This window comes from Acinonyx jubatus, chromosome C1, assembly GCF_027475565.1.
Source record: "Acinonyx jubatus isolate Ajub_Pintada_27869175 chromosome C1, VMU_Ajub_asm_v1.0, whole genome shotgun sequence".
Classification (NCBI taxonomy): Eukaryota; Metazoa; Chordata; class Mammalia; order Carnivora; family Felidae; genus Acinonyx; species Acinonyx jubatus.
Genome location: NC_069381.1, coordinates 183,727,633 through 183,748,456, shown reverse-complemented (window position 1 = coordinate 183,748,456; position 20,824 = coordinate 183,727,633). Strand labels below are relative to the sequence as shown.

At 39.4% G+C, this 20,824-nt stretch overlaps 1 protein-coding gene across 7 annotated transcripts; it reads right to left on the bottom strand.

Moving 5' to 3' along the window:
- Nucleotides 1-477: 477 nt before the first annotated feature.
- On the bottom strand, nt 478-16,526 carry BZW1 (basic leucine zipper and W2 domains 1). 7 transcript variants are annotated; one of them, XM_027053759.2, is made up of 12 exons: nt 16,187-16,526; nt 14,942-15,015; nt 13,009-13,185; nt 10,922-11,016; nt 9,867-9,932; nt 9,113-9,248; nt 8,334-8,443; nt 8,019-8,189; nt 7,395-7,541; nt 6,898-7,036; nt 5,402-5,524; nt 478-4,977 (listed from the first exon to the last, which is right to left on the bottom strand). In XM_027053759.2, exons 2-12 carry the CDS (start codon nt 15,003-15,005, stop codon nt 4,946-4,948), a joined length of 1,260 nt encoding a protein of 419 aa, XP_026909560.1. In that variant the 5' UTR covers nt 15,006-15,015; nt 16,187-16,526; the 3' UTR covers nt 478-4,945. The 7 variants fall into 7 exon arrangements, with proteins under 7 accessions (XP_026909560.1, XP_026909565.1, XP_026909553.1 ...); XM_027053764.2 differs by having other exon boundaries at nt 16,224-16,526; XM_027053752.2 differs by having other exon boundaries at nt 16,220-16,525.
- Between the last annotated feature and the right edge of the window lie 4,298 nt (nt 16,527-20,824).

The window sequence follows — 20,824 nt, the reverse complement described above, 5'->3', positions numbered from 1 at the left end:
GGCACTGAGGGGGGGGGGGTGGGAATAAGTGAAAAAGGAAGAGTTAGCTAAAAAATCAATCACACAGGTCCCTCCAGCAGAAAGGTCTTAAGTAGTTTTACTTGAATTTAAAGACTACTCCGGCTGTTAATAGACAATGGTGGCATGAATTAGAGTTGGAGTTGAAATGGACAGAACTTGACCCATCAGATGTGAGGGCTGAAGGGAGGGGAGCTGAAACTTTCCAGGGAGGGTAGATGGCACTGGTATTTCATGAAGAGAAATGATTGCAGTTTTTGAGCATTTGGAGAAGTTTGAAGTACACGTGAGCCAAACAACAGCCAAAGTGGTCCAGACAAAAAAAAAGAGGAATAGGCCTTTCAATGGTATTCAAAACGCCAGGGGGAAAACTGGAAGGACTAGGACAAGGACAGGAGCCAGAAGCAACTCCAGTGCTTATAGGTTATTAGCATACAACAACCAATGCAACAATAGTCATTGCTTCTCTAAGTTAACAAGGAATCTCATGAAATTTTATTCAACTTCAAGGGTACAGACAAGAAGCCAATTTCACAGTTAACACAAATAACGCAGCAATGGAATTACTGGTTTGGATGGCTGGACTGGAGGTGGTCCAACAACTATCTGTAGTATCAGCTATCCAGTTTTCTCCGCTCTCCAACTGTTTGCCATGCCGGGGTCCGTTACTCCTAACTAGAATGGAAATGAGGTGTATTTACAGAGAAAATATTCTTAAGATGCCAGAGAACACAAAACAGATTTTTGAAGTAATAGAGGCTGCAGTCTGTAATGGGTCACACAATAGGTTTACCTCTAAGTCAAGTGTTTAAGCACAGCCTTCGAAATTTTAACTAAAAAAGAAAAAAGGTTTAAACTTTTTTCCCTTCAGTATTGTAAAATGGTCACACAGACCAGAAACTCCTGAAATGGAACAGCTCAACTGTATCTGATAACTTTGTAACACCCCAAATTCACTGTATACACTTAATGCATAGTTCCCAAGCCTGCACTAATACAACCATAAACATTCTGATCATAGTTTGAACAAGGTCTTGGTCCCTCTAGACAGTCTACTAAACAAAGGACTTGGCAGATTTTTTACTACTGTTTCCTCTAGGGCACTACAAACAGTTGAGCTTTTAATTTATATAAGGTTTTTGAAAGTTACTAAATTGACAGTGACTGAGTGCATCTGTAAAGTATCCTCATCGTTTTTTCAATTATTGGGAGAGAGACTATAATTCTAAAGAAAAAAATATAAATGCATGGAAATCAAAAAGGTTGGATTTGATATGGCTGCTAATTGCCCAGTTAAAACGGGGGGGGGGGGGGGAAAGCAGGGAAGGAAAGGGGGTTGGGAAACCTTTCTGATCCACACCAAGTTTTGTAGTTATGTATAACTGTATGGGTAAGACTGGGTTTAGGTCAGGGGTGCCTGGGTGGCCCAGTTGGTCAAGAGGCTGACTCTTCATTTTCAGGTCAGGTCATGATCTCACGGTTTGTGAGATTGAGCCCCACGTCAGGCTCAATGCGTGGACAATGTGGAGCCTGCTTGAGATCCTCTCCCTCTCTCAAAATAAATAAAAATAAAACATTAAAAAAAAAAAAAGATTGGGTTTAGCTCATATCCACTGCAATTCGTTTTTAAACAGAAGCCAATTATAAATTCATTATTTTGAAGTCAAAAGTACTTATAACATCTACTAGAGTCCACCTAAATAAAGCCCACTGAACAACCTATTATTTAATTATATTTTAAACCTTTAGGCCTCAGTAAGCTGATAAACAGAAACACTTTATATCAATACTAAAGGACTACTTACTACTTTACATAAAAAAATCATAGCAAGGCAATTTACCAGAACTCTCACAAATGCTTTACCTATTTTACATGGCACCTGTAAATAGCATCTGAGGAAAATTTTTACAAAGGTCATTCAGTAGTCCAAGTAATATTGCACACTAAAATTTTGGCATCTGTTACACTTAAAGCCAACCAACAGTTCTGTCATTTCCTGAATCTCCTGTAGTTTCATCAGTAAAATTTCAATACCATTATCTAAGCGTTATGCCTAGCAACTTTAATTATAAACTGCTACACAGGGTTTTAATTCATTTTTATAGATTAGAATTCCAAATGATTCTACTTATGATACAGTTACAATCAACAATCTGTTAAAATCTTCAAAACCAATGGGAAATGATTAAAATACTGCCTCAGGATATGGATACACATAAAGATATATCTGCCAATGAAAATGTTTATCTTTAGGTCCCCTCCCCTTTAAAAAGATACATTAGGTCACAATAGGGGTGATACCACCCGAGAAGGGCTCCCCCCAATCACCCTTATTCTTTTTCATGTACAACGCAGATACATCTCTTAGTCACACGTTATTTCCTCTCCCCACCATCACTACGCTATGTCAAAATTTCCTGTGGCATTTTTGTATTTGGAGTTTTCGTAAGAACAAACAAATATCTCTAGGATAATACTCCCAGAATAATTAAGAAACTTAGGATCAGCTCTAAACATTTAATTATGGCACTTAAAAGACGACTTATCCTTGGAAACTGACACCAAGTTAGGAAAATCAGCTAACATTATCCAATTATAATTACAAGTACAATTTTAACATCTAGATTAAGCAGTAAATATCTGAGGCCATAGGTGGGCATTGGCAGCCAAGTTCCAAAATTCCACTTATAATTCAAAATGAAAATCTGTAGTCTTTAGGAAGCATTCCCTTTCTTTATACTATCACAGGTGACTTATCCATTTACTATAACATTGTAGTAAGTAAATACTACTTTGTCATTATGAAGAAAAAAACTGTGATCAAAGATCATAATGTAGTTCTGGAAGACTACACACTCTCACTATACACAGTATATAATAAAATAGGGTACACTTTGTACGACAGTAACATGCAATGGTTTGGCTATAGAAATATTAATGTAGTTTCTGCTACACTGGAATTCTGTGTGGGTGTTACAGTTATGGAATCATAGGATGAAAAGGACGATTATTAAATGCTTGCACAGTAGAGACGTTGTCTGAACGCATAACGTACAGCTATTCCTAGGTATAAACATGGAATACACCAAAAAAAAAACAACAAAAAACTAAAGAAGACTGACCTATAACCTAGGCGTAAGGATGGACTTTATTATTTTTGAAAAAGTCTTTTGAGGACTACAAATTACAAAGTAAAAGCAGATCACTATGTAGAAACCTAGTGAATACATTTTGCCTATGCATTAAAACTATCAAAGTTATTCCTTTAACAATTTCACCCCATTCATAATGGTATCAGTTATGTTCTTCATAAGGTCACTACACCTTTACTTCAAATTATATTACACATATTCCCTCAAGATGAACTTTTAAACACCGAATTCTTGGCTCCTAAGAACGGCACCTTTGAAAGGGGCAATTTCCATTCAGTCTGGTGGCATCATTCTAAGTTGGTTTCTTTTCCCAACAAAAAAAAAACCCTTTCAAAATGTTCACTTTATTGATATGAAGTCTCTCCACCAAAGTGGTGGTCATTTTTTGTTTTCTAATGACTACATATATATATATATATATATATATATATATATATATATATATATATATAATATATATATGGGTAGCAGCAAGAAAAGAAAGATGGAAATTAAAAGGCAGCCATTGAAATAAATGGATCAATTGTATATAAGAGATATTTGGCTCATGGCAATTTAAAAAGATGGAAACTAGGGTATGTTAATAGCCAGATGCTTGAGTTATTTAAAAGGATGTCAAGAGAATGAAGTTGATCCAACATGATCAAGTGGGAATGTATCATCATTGCACTTCATTCTTTACAACAAATACTCTAAGGCAAGAGGAAATGAGTTACATTTAGAGTCTCAGAACATGCTGACCACTTAATATTTAACAACTTCCTGGGATTGGATAGTCACTTTCTTTACTCATACTATTTTTATTTTTTTAAAAAAGTAATCTCTGCACCCAGTGTGAGGCTCGAATCCATGGTGAGATTAAGATTCACATGCTCTCTTCTAATTGAGCCAGGTAGGCACTCACATTATTTTATGAGTCCCTTTCCTTTCAATCTAAGTGCATGACAAGCGTAAAATACTTTAAATGACAAGATTTTTCAAAGGTACATTTGAAAATGGCTGTATGAAAAGAATATCCATTGGTTTTGCCTGGAAAGATACAAACTGAATGCAAAAGTTTTTAATGAGAACAAGCTCAACTTTCTTCTTCCCACCACCTCTGTCATACACAATTTCCCAAACAACTCACTTTCAAGCTTGTTCTCCATGGCTTTACTAAAGAATAAAAACCAGAGAGCAAACAATTGAGCTCAAGGACATCCAGGGTTAAAAATGCAAGAAAATACCAACATGCAAGCAACGGTCCAAATACTCAAGATTCATGTTAATGAATTCAATTACTGTATATGAGATTTTCATTGATGAGCAGGGCTTTGGGCATACCAAATTATCACACAAATCATTGCCTTTTGAGACTTTGGATACTTTTACAGTTTAATTTGCAAACAGAATTTTTATAACAAATTATTTTTAACCAAATCATATCTTGAAAACTGTTTATATAGAAAACCCAGGGAATAAAGTGAACTGTTCATTGTGGAAGGCCTTAAATTACATTATTACAGTAGAAAATACAGGAGGTAGAAGATAACTGAAAAGACTAATGCAACATTAGATTCAAATCTATAGCTCCTGTAGCTACTTAAAACATGGTTTTAGAAACTAAACCCAACATTTCCAGTAACCATAGAAACATTTAAAATAAAATTTGCCATGAAAGCCCTTATATCATGCTTGATATAGGGAGGTAGGAAGATGTAAGAACCAGGACACATGAGACATGACATTTTATCTACAACTCCTGTTTGCTTTACTGAGGGTGTAGTTTCAAAATTCAGTCACCTTCTTCAGCTTCAGACTCAGATTCTAGAAAAGGGGAAAAGATGCAGTCAAGCATTATATAATAAAAGAAAACAAAGTCCCCATTTATAACTTTGAAGATTTTTAATATAATTAAGATATATTATTAATAATCCCCCACTTATGAGGATATTCATAAGCCTTCATTTATAAATCTCAAAATTCATGAATATTAAATAGTCTCAATCTTTTCAATTTTCCTCCTCAGAATGTCTAATGGCCACGCCATCAAAATACTTCAATATTTAAAGTCAAGCTCTCCCTACCTGCCTTAAAGTAAATGAGTATTTGCAGATCTGTCAGAAATGAATGAAAGTCTGTATTCAAGGTACAAAATGGTATATGAATAAAAAAAGGTGGCATATACAATGGCCACATTAAAATTAGTTCTCCGGCTTACCAAACAAACTGCACCAAGCAAAAGACTTACCTTCTTCGGCATTTTTGAGCCACTCTACAAACTTTTTCATTTGCTCAAGGAAGACACTTTTCCCCTTTGCAACATGAGCATCTTTATACCACTTCAGAATGGGCTCTTCACTCAGGACTTCAGCTAGAAAGAGAGTCATCATTACATCTGGGAGTTTTTCAGGCAGAGTCAGATGCCACGTAAGGTACAGATGTGTGCATGGTAAAAAACAGCCTACTGAAGTCAAGTAAAAACAATAATTATATTCAGAACACTCAACTGGTTTCTTCAATTTTTAAAGAAAAATAGAAAAGATAAAATGAGAAACCTACATAAAGAAATGTTTTGTCAACTTCTTGCCAACATAGGAACCTACAGCTAGGAAAAACACTAAACCAGTGACTTTCTCAACTGAAGGCAACTTTACACACCCCATCCCCGTGCTGGGACATCTGACAATGTTTAGAGACATTCTTGATTGTTACACTGAGGAGAAATGCTACTCAATAGTCTATAAGGCACAGGATTGTTACGAACAAGAGTTAAATGGCGCAAAATATCTGGAATACCAAGGTTGAGAAACCTTGCGATTAAGTAATCAGTGATACTTGATCAATAATTCATTAAACTCAGCAGGTTAAGCATCTGACTCTTGGTTTCGGCTCAGGTCATGATCTCATAGGTTCTGAGCTTAAGCTGATAGCGTGGAGCCTGCTTGGGATCCTCCCAGCTTGCATGCGTGTGCACACTCTCTCTCTCCCTTAAAAAAAACAACAACAAAAAACACCAAAACCCAAAAAACAAAAAAACAGGGGTGCCTGGGTGGCTCAGTCTGTTGAGTGTCCAACTTTGGCTCAGGTCATGACCTCAGTTTTTGAGTTCAAGCTGTGCATTTGGCTCACTGCTTTCAGCACAGAATCCACTTCAGATCCTCTGTTCCTCTATCTCTGCCTCTCGCCCACTCACGAGCATGCTCTCAAAAACAGATGTTTAAAAACACCCAAACATTATTAACAACGATAGTAATCTACATATATTGCAATGGGCTCTCTCCCAACAAAGTCCTTATCTTTATTAACCACTTTAGATCAGTTTTCTGAAATAGGGATCACAGAAAAGGGAATAATAACTGAAATAGAAGGTTTTACCAGAGCATTTTGAACTGATCTTGAAGGACAAGATGGCTAATGGGGTAGAGTGAAGAAGGGAAGTCAACTTGTCATGGGCCAAAGACTACAGAGATGTGAAGAGTGTGTCTGGGGAAGAGAACTGGTAGAGAACAGGAGACAAAGTTTGAGGCCACACCAAGAAGGTTTTAGATTTTAACTTATTAATAAGGTTTAAAGATGTTTTGGATATTAATACACTAAAAAGCACCCAATTCAATTAGAGACAATTCAGTCCTATGATTAGAGTAAAATATTTTATGGAGCTAATGTTCAGACTCACTGAAATTATTAGAGGAGTATTTTAGGATTTTTATTAAATGTATTCACAAAATCCAAATTTTAAATTACCTTTATAAAAAAGCACCACTATTTTCTGGAAGGCTTTCATGAAATGAATGTTGTCATAGCAATACTCCTGAATCTTCAGTAACAGAGTCAGCTCAGACTGACCTTGAGTAGTAAAGGCAGCAAGTAGAGGGCTGTATTGCTTTTAAAGGGAAAAGAGAAAAAATGTAGTCACTTCTTATAATGACCAGCCATTTCAAAATTCCTAAAATACAGAACATAACAGATCTTTCAAAATCACTGTAAATTATATTCTATGTAATGGAAACTTAAATTAAGCAGAAGGCTCTCTAAGCAACTAAGCCAACCAAGCTATACTGTCTGCACCAGGGATTCCAGACAACTGTCAATACAATGTTAATATTTTAGAGAATAAATAAGGAATGTTCATATTTTCCAATGCTCCCTCAAAAGCAAACAACAAATTTCAGGCCAATGCTATTTTTAAACATGTATTTGTTTTTAAACCGTGAGCCAAAGAAAGGTGAAGTCAGACTTACCTTCAAGTGCTTGATGGCTTGCTCCGCTACAAGCTCCTCCTTTTTGTTCCATTCCACAGTGCTCATTACGCTGGACCAGACTATTCCAATGACAACAGGTTCTGGGATGTTGTTTTTTTTCATCTCCTCCTTGACATATAAAATTATCTGCAAAAGGAATCCCAATTTAGTAAATCAGTTTTGATATGTATACTCTACGCATCAATCTTAGACCTTTTACAAAAACATAAAAACACAACTGGCAACGGAACCACACGTGTACCACATATAATCAGAGAACTTTTAGAACTGGAAGGGATGGACCTCTAGTCCAAGCCTTAATTTACACACAGGCAAACCAGCTGGAAAAGGATGGAGATGGAAACATAAAACCTATTCACTGGCTTGAACCCTACAAAATCCCCAAGCCCTATAATTTCTGGGCACTAGTAAAGCATTAAATGTGAAAAAGGCTAATGAAAAGCCCCAGCACATAATTCAACAGCCACTAATTAAAACTCACTGTGGTGAAATACCTTAAAGCTTCTCAAGTGAATAAAAAATCATAGAGATGGCTTATTTTTTCCAAAATTTTATTTAAGTTCTAGTTAGTTCGTAAAGATGGTTTAAACAAAAATATCTTACATCCTTAAATGGATCACCACGGGACATCTGTTCTTGAAGTTCTTTCTGGAGTTCCTTTCGAGCTCCTATGGTTTGTTGATTCCGAACATATTCTGAAAGTTCTTTCAAGCCTGCCTCAGTAAAATACTTCGTGAAGTGTTCAACACTTTGTTTATTGGCAGGAAAAAGTTCCTGAAAGGAGAATTTAATCTGGTCAAGTGGTCTTTAAATCGTATCAATAAAAAAACACTTCTTTTCACAGATTAGAAATGAGAAAGTTCCCTTGTTACACTTTAAGTGTTGGCAAGAAGGGGAAGAATGAAAAAAGTTACAAACCATCAGTCTGTTATCCATGCTGACTTTCCGAAGACTTGCAGCTACTGCATTGATGTCTTTTTCATTTATCCATGATTTAAAGAGCTTTACAGCAAAAGCTGCTGAAACCCCTGTAGAACAAAAGAGCTTACTTAGCAGAAACAAGTGGATTTCAACCATTCTATCTCCCCATTTCAACCACAGACTTACTCCCTTTATCCCCAAACTTCCCTCTGCCACTAAGCTGCTTACCATTTCACTCCAATTTCTCTATTGTCTCATTTGCTAGTTAGGTACTTTTAGTTATTAAACTGCTTTCTAATGTGTAAAATGAGTGTAACAGTTCTTACACTTGACAGGGCTGTTGTGGGAAATAGGGCACATTAAGCACTCAGTAGTCTAGTTTTAAAAAAGTTTTGTTTTTATTTTAACAGAATTATTTAACTATGAAAATTACATCAGGCAACTTATTTTCTTTTTGGCTTGACATTTTCCCTAAAGTCACTTTCTCTGACTTTCCCAAGTCTCCCAACTGGAATTAATCTTTCTGGGTTTTCCTGGCATTTCTCTTTTTAAGTTATAACCACATCTGGTATATACCTAAAGATAGCCAAAGGTATATATTAAATATCTAATGAGTTTATTTTATTAAATTTAAAGATAGTTAAAAAACTAAGACTATTACACAAATCAAATCTATGCAAGTTATATCCTAGTTTTTATATCAGTACATCTTTCATGCTCTTTGGTATCCTCACCTTCACACAACTAAAGACAATTCTTTACTAAAGGCTGATTACCTTCTTTAACCAAATTCTCATTATAAAGGCTATTAAGAATGGATGCATTAAGTGTTCCATTAGCCAGAAGAACACCCGTCAACATAGCCAGCTTGTTCCTCTCCGACTCTGAAAAACCCTTTAAGAACAGCAGCAGCTATAAAAGTAAATAGTTAAAGGTTAAAAGAGCAACTGTATTATATAAAGAGACATAGTAAAGCAACCTATACTGATTAAAAGTGTGGGCTCTGGGGTCTAACCATCCAAGTTTTAGTCTCAGTTATAGTAACATTAGCTGAGTGATCCTGAGCAAGTTACTTATCCTCTGTGCCTCAGTTTCCTCACATATATATATATGTGGATAATAAAACTTGCCTCACAGGGTTTCTGTATTACATGAGTTAATAATTAGAACAGGTTGAAACCTGATGTTACTATTAACATTACTACATCTTTTCATCTATCTATATACAGACTATCTAAGACTTCAATAGCAAGTATGCTAAATTTCCTTCTCAATCTGCCTAGCTCTGATCTTACTGTATCTTTTGAACAAACCCCATTTTGGTCTTTAGTTTTTTTGCCACTTGTTTGGACACAAAGCTAGGAAACACTGTGTAGCAAATTAAACTAAATGATACACCCCCAAATCACATTTCAATGACAGTCTACCTAAATACCTAAAATCCTCTCAAATCTGTGGCAAAATTAAGATTTAATGTTCCCCTCTTTGACCCCAACCTTCTGTATCCACAAAGCATACTGTTGTTCATACCTTTTTTACCTCATCTTCAAAACCTTTCTCCAGGTATTTGTAGCGCCTGATTAACTTGTTAAAAACCTATCAAGAACAGTAATGGAATTTAATAACTTGATATCTACAGATGCCAGATTCCTAAAAGATCTGAGTATCTCATAGTATCTTTAGAGCATCAAAGAAGGGAAACTTCCACTGGATATAAGAATTTACAAGCTATTTAAAAAGCCCACTTGGGAAGAATCTGTCAACTCTCAAAACTTACAATATAACACTTTAATAGCCACCCACGATAGATTTTTATTGCCAGATATTAAAGCAAGGACTATTTATTGCTTAAATACAAGTCATTAACCCATCTGTAGGACTATTAACAGAATAAGATCAGAGAATATAGTTCTACTTTCCCAAAGACAGGTAACAAATTTCTAGGTTAGGAGCACTTGAATTCTTTGCTTACAATAACACAAACTATGTATGAAACCTTTGAATGAAATTTTGATTGGTAAGCTAATCTGCCTATTAACTCATTCATCTTTAAAAAGTTACAGGCAGGGGTGCCTGGGTGGCTCAGTCAGTTAAGCGTCCGACTTCGGCTCAGGTCATGATCTCACAGTTCGTGGGTTCGAGCCCTGCATCGGGCTCTGTGCTGACAGCTCAGAGCCTGGAGCCTGGTTCAGATTCTGTGTCTCCCTCTCTCTCTGCCCCTCCCCTGCTCATGCTCTGTCTCAAAAATAAATAAACATTAAAAAAAATTAAAAATAAAATAAAATAAAAAGTTACAGGCAGAAATAATTGAATGAAATGACAAGGAAATGATTTTCCTCTTCAGTTTGAGGGTTTTCCTTAAAAATGGATTAATTCCAAAGGGACAAACAGGAAAATAATTCAATCTTTTCTACTTTGTTTTCCTCAACACATTTGAAATTTCTAGTTCATTAATATTACACCAAAAAGTATCTCTAAATCTTCAGTTCAGATTCCTTCAACTTTCTATTTGCAACCTCTTAAAAGCAGACTACTCCTATTCAGACGATAATAGCTAACTGAAATAAATATATAGTTTCATTTACCTGAGCAAATGCTTGCATGGTTTCTAGGTCTTCTTGTGCTGCGAACACACAGACATCTGTACGCATCATGTCATCTGCCAGTGTACCACCTGGGGCTAAGGTATATTTTACAAAAAATTTGCAGTGACCTTCATTTAAAATTAGTAATTATTTCAATCTTACTTTCTGGAAGGATTCTCATTATAAAATAAAATGATACAAATTCTAAAAGATGATCTGAGAGCAAAGTCACTATCTCAAAAGCAACATGGTTGGTTGGTGAATAAAGTGAAACAACTTGAGAGAATAACCCCCTTTAGCAACCCAGTTAAACTCACTGCATTAACCATTCAACAGTACCAAATCTGTCACTCAAGTGGAGATGTTTTAAGTTGCTTTTGATAACATAACTTTCCATACAGAAAACAACCCTTCAAGCTTCCTAAGAGGCTGGGCCATAAAAACTTACAAGTTAGTCTTTATCTTTCATATACATTTGTAAGTATTTATGGATAAAGTGAGTCTGATATACACTTTGAAATATGGGGGAGGGGGATGAAGTCAGGGGGAACACAGCCAGACTAAGACTGTTAACAATTAAGTAGGGTAACAGCCAAGAAGTTCATTTTACTATTCTCTTTAGGATATATTTGAAAATTTCCTTAGTAAAGGTTTAAGAAAGGATTTTAAAAGCAGATTTAGGGTTAGTATTGTAAGTAGAAAATAGATATTTCTTACTACAAACTGCTAATATAATGGAATATATTAGAACATATGAACGTTAAGTTCCTTGGTTCCACCACTGAGTAATTATTTGACTGCATGTAAGTTACTGAAGCCTTTTAAGCCTCCATTCCGCAGGCTTACAAATAAGAGTTCTGATTCTATCAGCTTGGCCCTGAGAATCAATATCATATCACTGTGAAAACATTTTGAATGTCTTAAAGAGCTATGGAAATGAAATTATCATCATCATTTGAAGATATTTAACTAAATGGCACATTCTTTTAAGACATCCTGAGCTGGTGAGGGTGGAGGTGGAAGTTAGAGCAGTGCTGTGCAACAGAAACATAATGTGAGCCAATGATATAATTTTATATCTTCTAGTAACTTCATTAAAAATATTAAAAACAGGGACACCTGGGTGGCTCAGTTAAGTGCCCAACTTTTGATTCCGGCTCAGGTCATGATCTTGCAGTTTTAAGAACCCCACGTGTGTCAGGGCTCTCTGCTGGGCGTGGAGCCTACTTAAGAGTTCCTCAGAGGGTGCCTAGGGTGGCTCAGTCAGTTAAGCGTCCAACTCTTGATTTTGGCTCAGGTCATGATCTCACACTTCATGAGTTTGAGCCCCACACTGGGTTCTGTGCAGAGCCTGCTTGGGATTCTCTCACTCTGTGCCCCGCCCCCCAAAAGATAAATAAACATTAAGAAACTGTAAACTGTAAACTGTCTTAGTTATTCCTTATAAAAAAATGAGTTTCTCTGCCCCTCTCCCTGGCTCAGGCTCTTTCTCTCCCCCGCCCCCCAACAAAAAAAGGTGCAATTTTAATATACTCTAATCCAACATATCAAAAATATTGATTCTAACATTTCAGTATTCAAAATATTATTGACATGTCTTACATTCTTTTTTATATCAAGTCTTTAAAATTCAATGTATATTTGACACTTATAGGACATCTCAATTTAGATTAGCCACACTCTAAGTGATTGTGGCTAATGTACTGAAGAATGTAGGATTAGTCCTCAGGCATACAGAAGTAGTATTTCATAAGACTACATAAGAGGCTAAGATTTCTCCACTAATGGAGAGTGTTCAAACACAGTTTGGAAAAATTACTCATTGGGGATGTAGTAGGGATGTACATATCAGAAAAGTCATCTCCAAATGTTATGATTTTCTAACAGATTTCAACTATAAAGCTAGACAGAGCAAGATAATTTGCTAAACTACTATGACCTGGGGGCGGGGGGAATGGAAAAATCCTAAGAAAGTAAAAAAGCCAAAAACAAAGCCACCCCAATTTGACAGGTTTGTCAAATAGTCCATGTTCTGGATTCCACATAATCTCTATACATCACATTTCCCACAAAACCCAGACACTTACCCAGCATTCCACCAGCCACCAGAATGTCAAAGAGTGTTTCTGCATATCGGCGGTAATCAAGTTTTGCTCCAGAAGCATCAAGAAACTTTGCTACTGCTTCCAAATCAGTACCAGTTTCAGTTAAGCCTTGAATAATACAGTCTTGAAACTGAGTAGGGTCAAACCTCTCTTTTTCATCTGGGGGGAAAACCCCACAACATTTAGTTTTAAAAGGCTTACCAAAATGCCATGAAACCACCACCTTATGAAAGTGTAACTACTGAATAAGTTAACCACATGTATCACAATCTCATTTATTTCAACACCTGAAAAAAACAAAACACAAAGCTTACCCAAGACCTGCAAAGCAAGCAGACACAATAAAAGACTACACATATCCTCTGCAAATGCAAGGCATGACTGCCTAGTCACAAGAATTGTGTGGCTTTTCTCCTACTATTTTTTTCACACAAGTCTCATAAATGATGAGTTAAATGAGCTAGTGTGTTCCTACCACCAGGAGGCAATTTCTACTCCAAATGCTCTCCTATTGCCTCTGGGCTCTTCTGAAATTTAGGACATCCTCTAAACCTCAGGTAAATTTTATTCTTGAGTGAAATTCTGTCTAAATGCTGGAGTTCTTGATTCTTTTCTTTAAATGCCCATAACACTTTATGTTTGTATGTTTGTTTTAAATCATTCATTTGGTACTTAACAGTGCTTTAGGGACATACCCAGCTTTGTTGACTTCCCTATCTAGGTTAGATGCTACCTTAATTTTCACACAGCCCTAGAGTGACCAACTCCTCCCTGTCTGCCCAAGACTTTGTGTTAGCACTGAAAAGCCTAGGTCCTGGGAACTGTCTTCAGTCCCAGGCAAACTGGGATGATTGTTCATGCTACCCAGGACCCCACCATAAGGAACTAGGAGGGCATGAGTTATCTCAATGTAGAACTGGGGAAGTGACACCTCTTCCTGATGCTAATAACAATAAAATGACTTGGTATCACCACATCCTCAAGGGAATACAGACTTTTCCCTATTACTGCTGAATTGCTCAGTTTCCAATTCCTCTTCCTCCTCTTGAGAAAATTAATTTAGCAGGTTAAATCTAAAGAAATCCGAAAAGACTAGAATCAAATCACTGTTTAGTCTCCCCACTACAAGAGGACAGTCTATGATCAGGGATTACAAAAGATTATGTAATATATATCTCAAAGTGTCTGTTACCCAGGGTAGAAAAAAACAATTTATAACCCGTAGCTGACCCAGTTCTATTTCCTCAAAATCTCCTGTAAAATAAGGTCAATATGGCTTTTGAACAATAACACTGAAAAATCCTGGTGAAAGTATTAAGCCCAATACAAAATATATCTGAGACCACACACACCCCACTTAACTTTGTGTCACCAATAAGTGCTTTGCTACAGAATATTCACCTAACTACCCACTAATAGAAGTTAACAGAATTCTAGTACTTGTCTGTGAGAAATATTTAATTTCAAAAGACATTACAGTGTGAACTCTGTTCCATAATTAGCTTCCATGTGTAAAGTCTGGTTTTTCTCTCAGAAATCTTCACAAAGTTTGGGAAAAACCAGCAATTGCATTAGGAGCTCCCTTTCATAAATTAACTTTTCCCCTCAAGCAAGTCTGCTTAAATAAAATTTAGCTAGTGAAAATGCACTCCATACTTAAAAAAAAAAAGGTACTTTATCCTCAAAATAAAAAGACCATTCACTATAGAGATATATATGTTGATACTAAAAACTAAAGGCTTAGAAAAGCAGTAAAAATACTAAGGGTATATCTGAAATGGCAGTCAACTAGAAATTCAAGTTCCTTTCTGATATTTTCTCTCAAAAGATTTACTATTAAGCAATTGCCTGGCAGAAAAACCAAGATATCAAAGTTGTTCTGGAAGTTTGGAGACAGACTTTAAAACATATTTACCTCTTTTTCTGGTTTTAAAACGCTGGCCTGATAGCGTTGGCTTTTGCTGCTTTTGATTATTCATAAAAGACACCCTAAGAAAAGGAAAATAAAGCCTTAAAAATATCAGTGCCATAACATTTTGTTCTTAAAACAAAGCATCAAACCTTGGTGTAGTCACAATATAAATCAAATATAACACTTTCAGCCTGGCAGTACCTGGGGCAGACACCAAGAATTAATGTAACTTCAAATCCTGCATTTCTCCCTACAAGAAAACTCTGAAGATGTACGGTGAAGTACACTTTTAAAAGACCTTATAGCAGCACCATAGTGACTAGGGGCAAATCACCCATCATAAACATAATTGTTTGGTTTCCTCCTCGTTCCTCTTTGAATTCGCCTGCATATCCCACTACTTCTAAGCACCACAGAAGTCTAAGCGAGATTGCCACCATTGCCGCGAAGTATCCAAAACGTGTACGTCGATTTTCAGACACCGTCAAAGGGTGAATCCTTTCTACCGTGGGCCTATGAGCAGCACCACCCTAGGAAGTTGTGCCCGTGACTGCAGCGGCCGCTTGCACCACTCCAGCCTGCAAAATGAACTGAGAGCCGGCCTAGCCTCCTTTGCCCCGTACCCTGCAATCCAAGTCTCCTCCCCGAGCACGTGTCTCCCTATCCACACCCTTCCTGCGTCTGCCGCTCGAACGAGATAACCCACCCCCCACCCAGAACCCCCTCGGCCCCTGCGGGGCGCCGCAGGGGCGAGCTCTCGGCCCGCAGCCCCTTCTCCACTGACCCCGTCGCCGGTGGTGGCGGCCGCCGCAACGAGCGGACCACAGGCGCCGAGGCGCTTCGCGCCGGGGGCCCCGCCGCCCCGTACATCCGCCCGCCCTCCAGCGAAAGCAGCGGTGGTGGAGGCGGCCGCAGAGGTGGTGGCTGCTCCCCCGCCCCTCCCGCCAGAACCCCCCACGCGTACATCACCCAACAGAGGCCGCAGCGGCTTTGTTACCCAGGCCAGGCAAGGCCGCTGGGGGGAGGGGGGTCCCTCGGTCTCTGGAGCCGCAGCGCACCCCCGGGCCCCACGTCCCGGTCCGGGCCGCAGACCCTCGACCTCCCTGCTGAGGTGGCGGCAGTGGCCCTCGAATCCAGGCCCCGGATCCGGCCTGGCCTCAGGCGGCGGCTCAGACCCATTCAAGCCGGGCCACACCAGACCTGCCGGCCCCCACCCCCCTGCCCTGTCTGGCGACTGAGGGCCACAACCTCGTCCCGGGACAAGCGAGCGTCGCGCCTCACCGACTTTAAGGCGAAGAGAAAAGAGCCAGAAATCCCCGATGTGGCAGCAACTGCGGCGGTGTCTCCTCTGCGACCGGAACTAACGCGAGGAGGAGGGAAGAGGTGTCACCCCCGCCCCGGCCGGCCTCCTATCGCGAGATTTCTTCCTCAAGCTTCCTCCCCGCGTCCCCCGTAGACGAGGCCTTTAGCCTCCGCCTTTTCCATTCCTTGGGATTCCGGGTGGGAAAGTAGGAAAGGACAGAGAGAAGGGTTTTCAAGTCTTCTTTGTTCCTTTATTGGGTTCAGGGTTTTGCGGAAACTTATCCTATCCTAGCCTTTCTTCCTTCTCTGCCCCTTGCGGCCTCGTAGCACACGGAGGGGTTAGAAGAACAAATACCCCGCCCCCCATCCCCGCCAATCCTTAAGAATTTGGATACGGCCGCCCGGAGTCCCTCCCAGTAGACCCCCCCCCCCCCCCCGCCGGAAGTCGAAGCCTGAGTACTTGGTGCACTCGGGCCCTTTCTAGGGCGGTGGCTGAGCTTGGCTAAGGGTCCTTAGCTGACCTCCGCTCCCGTTGGGGTTGGTAGAACTCGCTCAGGCTAGTCCGAAGCGGGACGACTTTGCTTTGCGGTGCTGCTGGCTGGCTGGGGTCGTGCACTGCCTCTCTTAGGAGGTTGGGAGATCCAGATGGAAGGTTCAGAAGAAAATTCTGCCCTCCAACTGTGGCCGCTACCCCTTGCAGCGGTCTTTTGTCGTTTTCTCCTGAGTGTGTTCCTTGCGGGGACCTGGAGAGCCTCAGAATCCCTTGGAGGACTTTTTAAAACACAGATTGCTGGGTCTAACCCGCACAATTATGTAGATCTGTTGTAGGACTCAAAAATGTGCTTTTCTAACAAGTTCCCTCTGATGCTGATGATGCTGGTCTAGGGACTACACTTTTGAGAACCACTGAATTAGAGGATGTATCATCAGAGAGTTGAGGGACAAGGTAACGCGTGTGAAAAGCACTGTGGGCATTAAAACTGCAGAGATGCACAATGTCTCCAAGATCTAGCCTCATGTTTTTATTCCGTTTGTATCTTAGTTTGTTTGACTCTCCATTGTTATTATCCTTCTACCAAAAAATCCCACCCAAACCCTAAAAACAGGGTCTGTTGCTACAGTCATCTTCCCTGCACTCTGCTTCTCTCTCTTATCAAACATTTTTGGTAAATCAGTTTATATTAGTTGATTTATTTAACTGTCTGACCTCTGCTGCCTTCCCCTCTCAACATCGTGGACAATTATTTTCTCAGAGTTCTTCCTCAGAATTATTGCCAAATCCAGTGATCCTCATCTTCCTTTCCTCCTCTGAGCATTTAGAACATTACCCATCTTAAAAACTTCGTTCCAGTTATCCTGGTTACCTCCCTGGATAGTCCTTTGCAATTGCTGTTCCTCTTTTCTGTGCTCATTCCTTTTATCTTATTCCACCTTGCTTTCTTACGTTATACATTCGTAGGGATTTAACTTTGATTTTTTTATTTTTTAAATTAAAAAAAAAAAGTTTGTTTTTGAGAGAGAGCATGCATGAGCAGGGGAGGGGGCAGAGAGAGAGGGAGACAGAATCCAAAGCAGGCTACAGGCTCCTAGCTGTCTGCACAGAGCCCAACACGGGACTAGAACCCAGAAACAGTGAGATCATGACCTGAGCTGGTCAGACACTTAACTGACTAAGCTACCCAGGTGCCCCTGGATTTAACTTAAAAAAATTTTTTTTCTAATGTTTATTTTGGAGACAGAGACAGAGCATGAACAGGGGAGGGGCAGAGAGAGAGGGAGACACAGAATCTGAAACAGGCTCCAGGCTGTGAGCTGTCAGCACAGAGCCTGATGTGGGGCTCGAACCCACGAACTGTGAGTTCATGACTTGAACCAAAGTCAGACGCTTAACCAATTGAGCCACCCAGGTGCCCTGGAGTTAACTTTTAAAAGAATGCCAAATGCTATTGAATCATTACATATTTGTCAAGGCTCTCTATCCTTCTAGGCTGAGGGAATGACAGTGGGAAGGTCCTGAGGTAGGAAAAACCTGACCTGTTGGAGGAACTGAAAGGGGCTAGTGTGACTGGATCTTGGTGGGAGATGGGAAGACTATGGGGAACGCAGAGAAGTGGCAAGAGTCAGATTCCTCAGTGTAAGCCTTTTCCCCAAGGCCTATCTGGTAGCTCCACTAAATGCCAAACTAAACACTCTTTGTACCCTTACCCCTAAACTGTTTTTCTCACTTCTGAAGTTCTGTTAAAGGCACAATGTTTTACTAATAAGAATAGTTACTGTTATGTGGCAGATATATGTGTCATGTATTCTTCTAAGCACTCCACCTTATTTAATCCTCAAAACTACCCTATGATTGGGGCACCTGGGTGGCTCAGTCAATTAAGCATCTGACTTCGGCTCAGGTCATGATCTCTTGGTTCATGAGTTTGAGCCCCGCATCAGGCTCTATGCTGACAGCTCAGAGCCTGGAGCCTACTTTAGATTCTGTGTCTCCTTCTCTCTCTGCTCCTTCCCTGCTCATGCTCTGTCTCTCTTTCAGAAAAATAAATAAACATTAAAAAAAAAAAACCTACCCTATGATCTAGACTCCATCATTAGCCCCATTTAATAGATGGGAAGACTGAGGCATAGAGAAGTCAAGTAACTTACCCAAGGTCATATAACTAGTAAATGGAAAAGCTTAATTTGAACCCAGGCATTCTGGCTGCACTGCTGTAGCATTACTGTCTTGCCACCAAGATCTTATCCATTCAACAAATAGTTGCTGAACTAAAGACCACTAGAAACACAGAGGTAACAAGTTAGACCTCTGACCTCACAAGGCTTATCTTCTATATTTGTCACATTTCTCAACTCAATCATCTTTTTCCAGTAATATCTTCATTTAGGCCTCTATTACCCCTAAGTAACTGGGGCTTTTGCAATAACTTCCTAACTGTGCTATCCCTTTCTCCACCCTTCTAGAATAATCTTCCCAGATGCCGCCTGAATCATATCTCTTCACTATTTACATGCTGTGGTTGGTACTCCAGATCACCCAGGGATAGTTCTGACCAATATTTTTCACCTTTACTTCCCATCACACTGGTGGTTCTTAACCTGTAATTGCCATCCATCGCGGGGTGTAGCAAGCATTTTTTACTAAAAACTATATTAAATTTAGCAAGTGATTTCCTTAAAAAAGTAAGGCAGATGGAAGATTACCTATTATAAGATCATTCTCACTCATTTGCATGCTGATATATGTTCCTGGAAGTGAGAGAGGGAGGGGGTCATTTGGAATCGTATATGGCAGGCAGCCTAGTTTACCTATGCCCTTGGGAAATGTTTATAAACTGTATCTCGAGCAGAAAAGTTTCCAAACACCTGAACTCTATGCTTTAATCAGACTGAGATGTCCTTTCCTCATTCTTTACTGTCAAAATCCCATTTATTATTTCAAGGCTTATCTCAAATACTACCCTTCCCTTAAGCCTTTCTTAATCACTGCAGCTGATGTAAACATATTCCTTTTCTGAACTTTGCACTTTGTGCTTTCTGATATTCAATCTACTTTTGTATTTGCAGTTGTCTTTTATTCTATACTGAAATTCTTTATGGCAATGGCAATTTCTTACTCATTTTAGTAGTGCCTCACTGTATAGCAAGCATCATGCTTTAGTAAGTATGGGATGGGTTTGGTATGGCTAGTACTTCTCATGGAGGAGACCTGACCATGGAGGAGAAAGAAGGGTGAGAAGGAATTTCAAGCTGGTTTTCTTTTAGGGATGCTGAAATACAGACATTTATTTTTATTTATTTTTTAAAATATTTATTTATTTTTGAGAGAGAGAGAGAGAGAGAGAGAGAGTGTGTGTGTGTGTGTGTGTGTGTGTGTGTGTGTGTGTGTGTGCAAGTGGGGGAGGGACAGGGAGAGACGGGGACAGATGATCTGAAGTGGGCCCTGTGCTGAGAGCAGAAAGCCTGATGTGGGGCTTGAACCCACGAACTGTGAGATTATGACCTGAGCCAAAATTGGACCCTCAACTCAACCAACTGAGCCACCCAAGTGCCCTGGAGTATAGATATTTAAAGGAGAATCTAGTCCCTGGGTGTTTTTGAGATTTCACATGAGTCACTTAACCTCTCTGTAAAATGTGAGTACTGATGTTTTACATGATAAAGACCTTTCAAATGCTCATAACTGGGGTTCCATATCTTTTAGTAGATTTGTTATTTGTCCTTAAACTGAATGTAGTTCCTAACAGTGTACTGCATGCCTACTTGATAAATGCTGTACTAGTGTAACAATTTAAGGAGCTTAAAGTGTTAAGTTTAAGGAGCTTAAGGTTAATGAGCTCAAGGAGAGGAGGGATAAATCAGATCTCTGAGGAAATGCCTCATAAGACAAGGCCCAAGTCTGCCTTAAATTGCCTTTTGTTTTGTTAGTGCTGTGCAGGACTTTGTTATTCAGACTTTCTGTGCTCAGTTAAGAATCCTGTAATGGCAGGGGCGCCTGGGTGGCACAGTCAGTTAAGTGTCCGGCTTCAGCCAGGTCACGATCTTGCGGACCCTGAGTTCGAGCCCCTCGTCAGGCTCTGGGCTGAT

What these genes read in the sequence shown, in the direction of transcription:
- BZW1 (XM_027053745.2), bottom strand. Translation starts at nt 15,808, where the DNA reads ATGTACGGGGCGGCGGGGCCCCCGGCGCGAAGCGCCTCGGCGCCTGTG. An exon ending in GCATGGATAACAGACTGATG is followed by an intron (nt 8,190 to 8,333) that starts GTTTGTAACTTT and finishes TTCTCCTTTCAG; the next exon opens with GAACTTTTTCCTGCCAATAA. An exon ending in AAGCCATCAAGCACTTGAAG is followed by an intron (nt 7,037 to 7,394) that starts GTAAGTCTGACT and finishes TCCCTTTAAAAG; the next exon opens with CAATACAGCCCTCTACTTGC.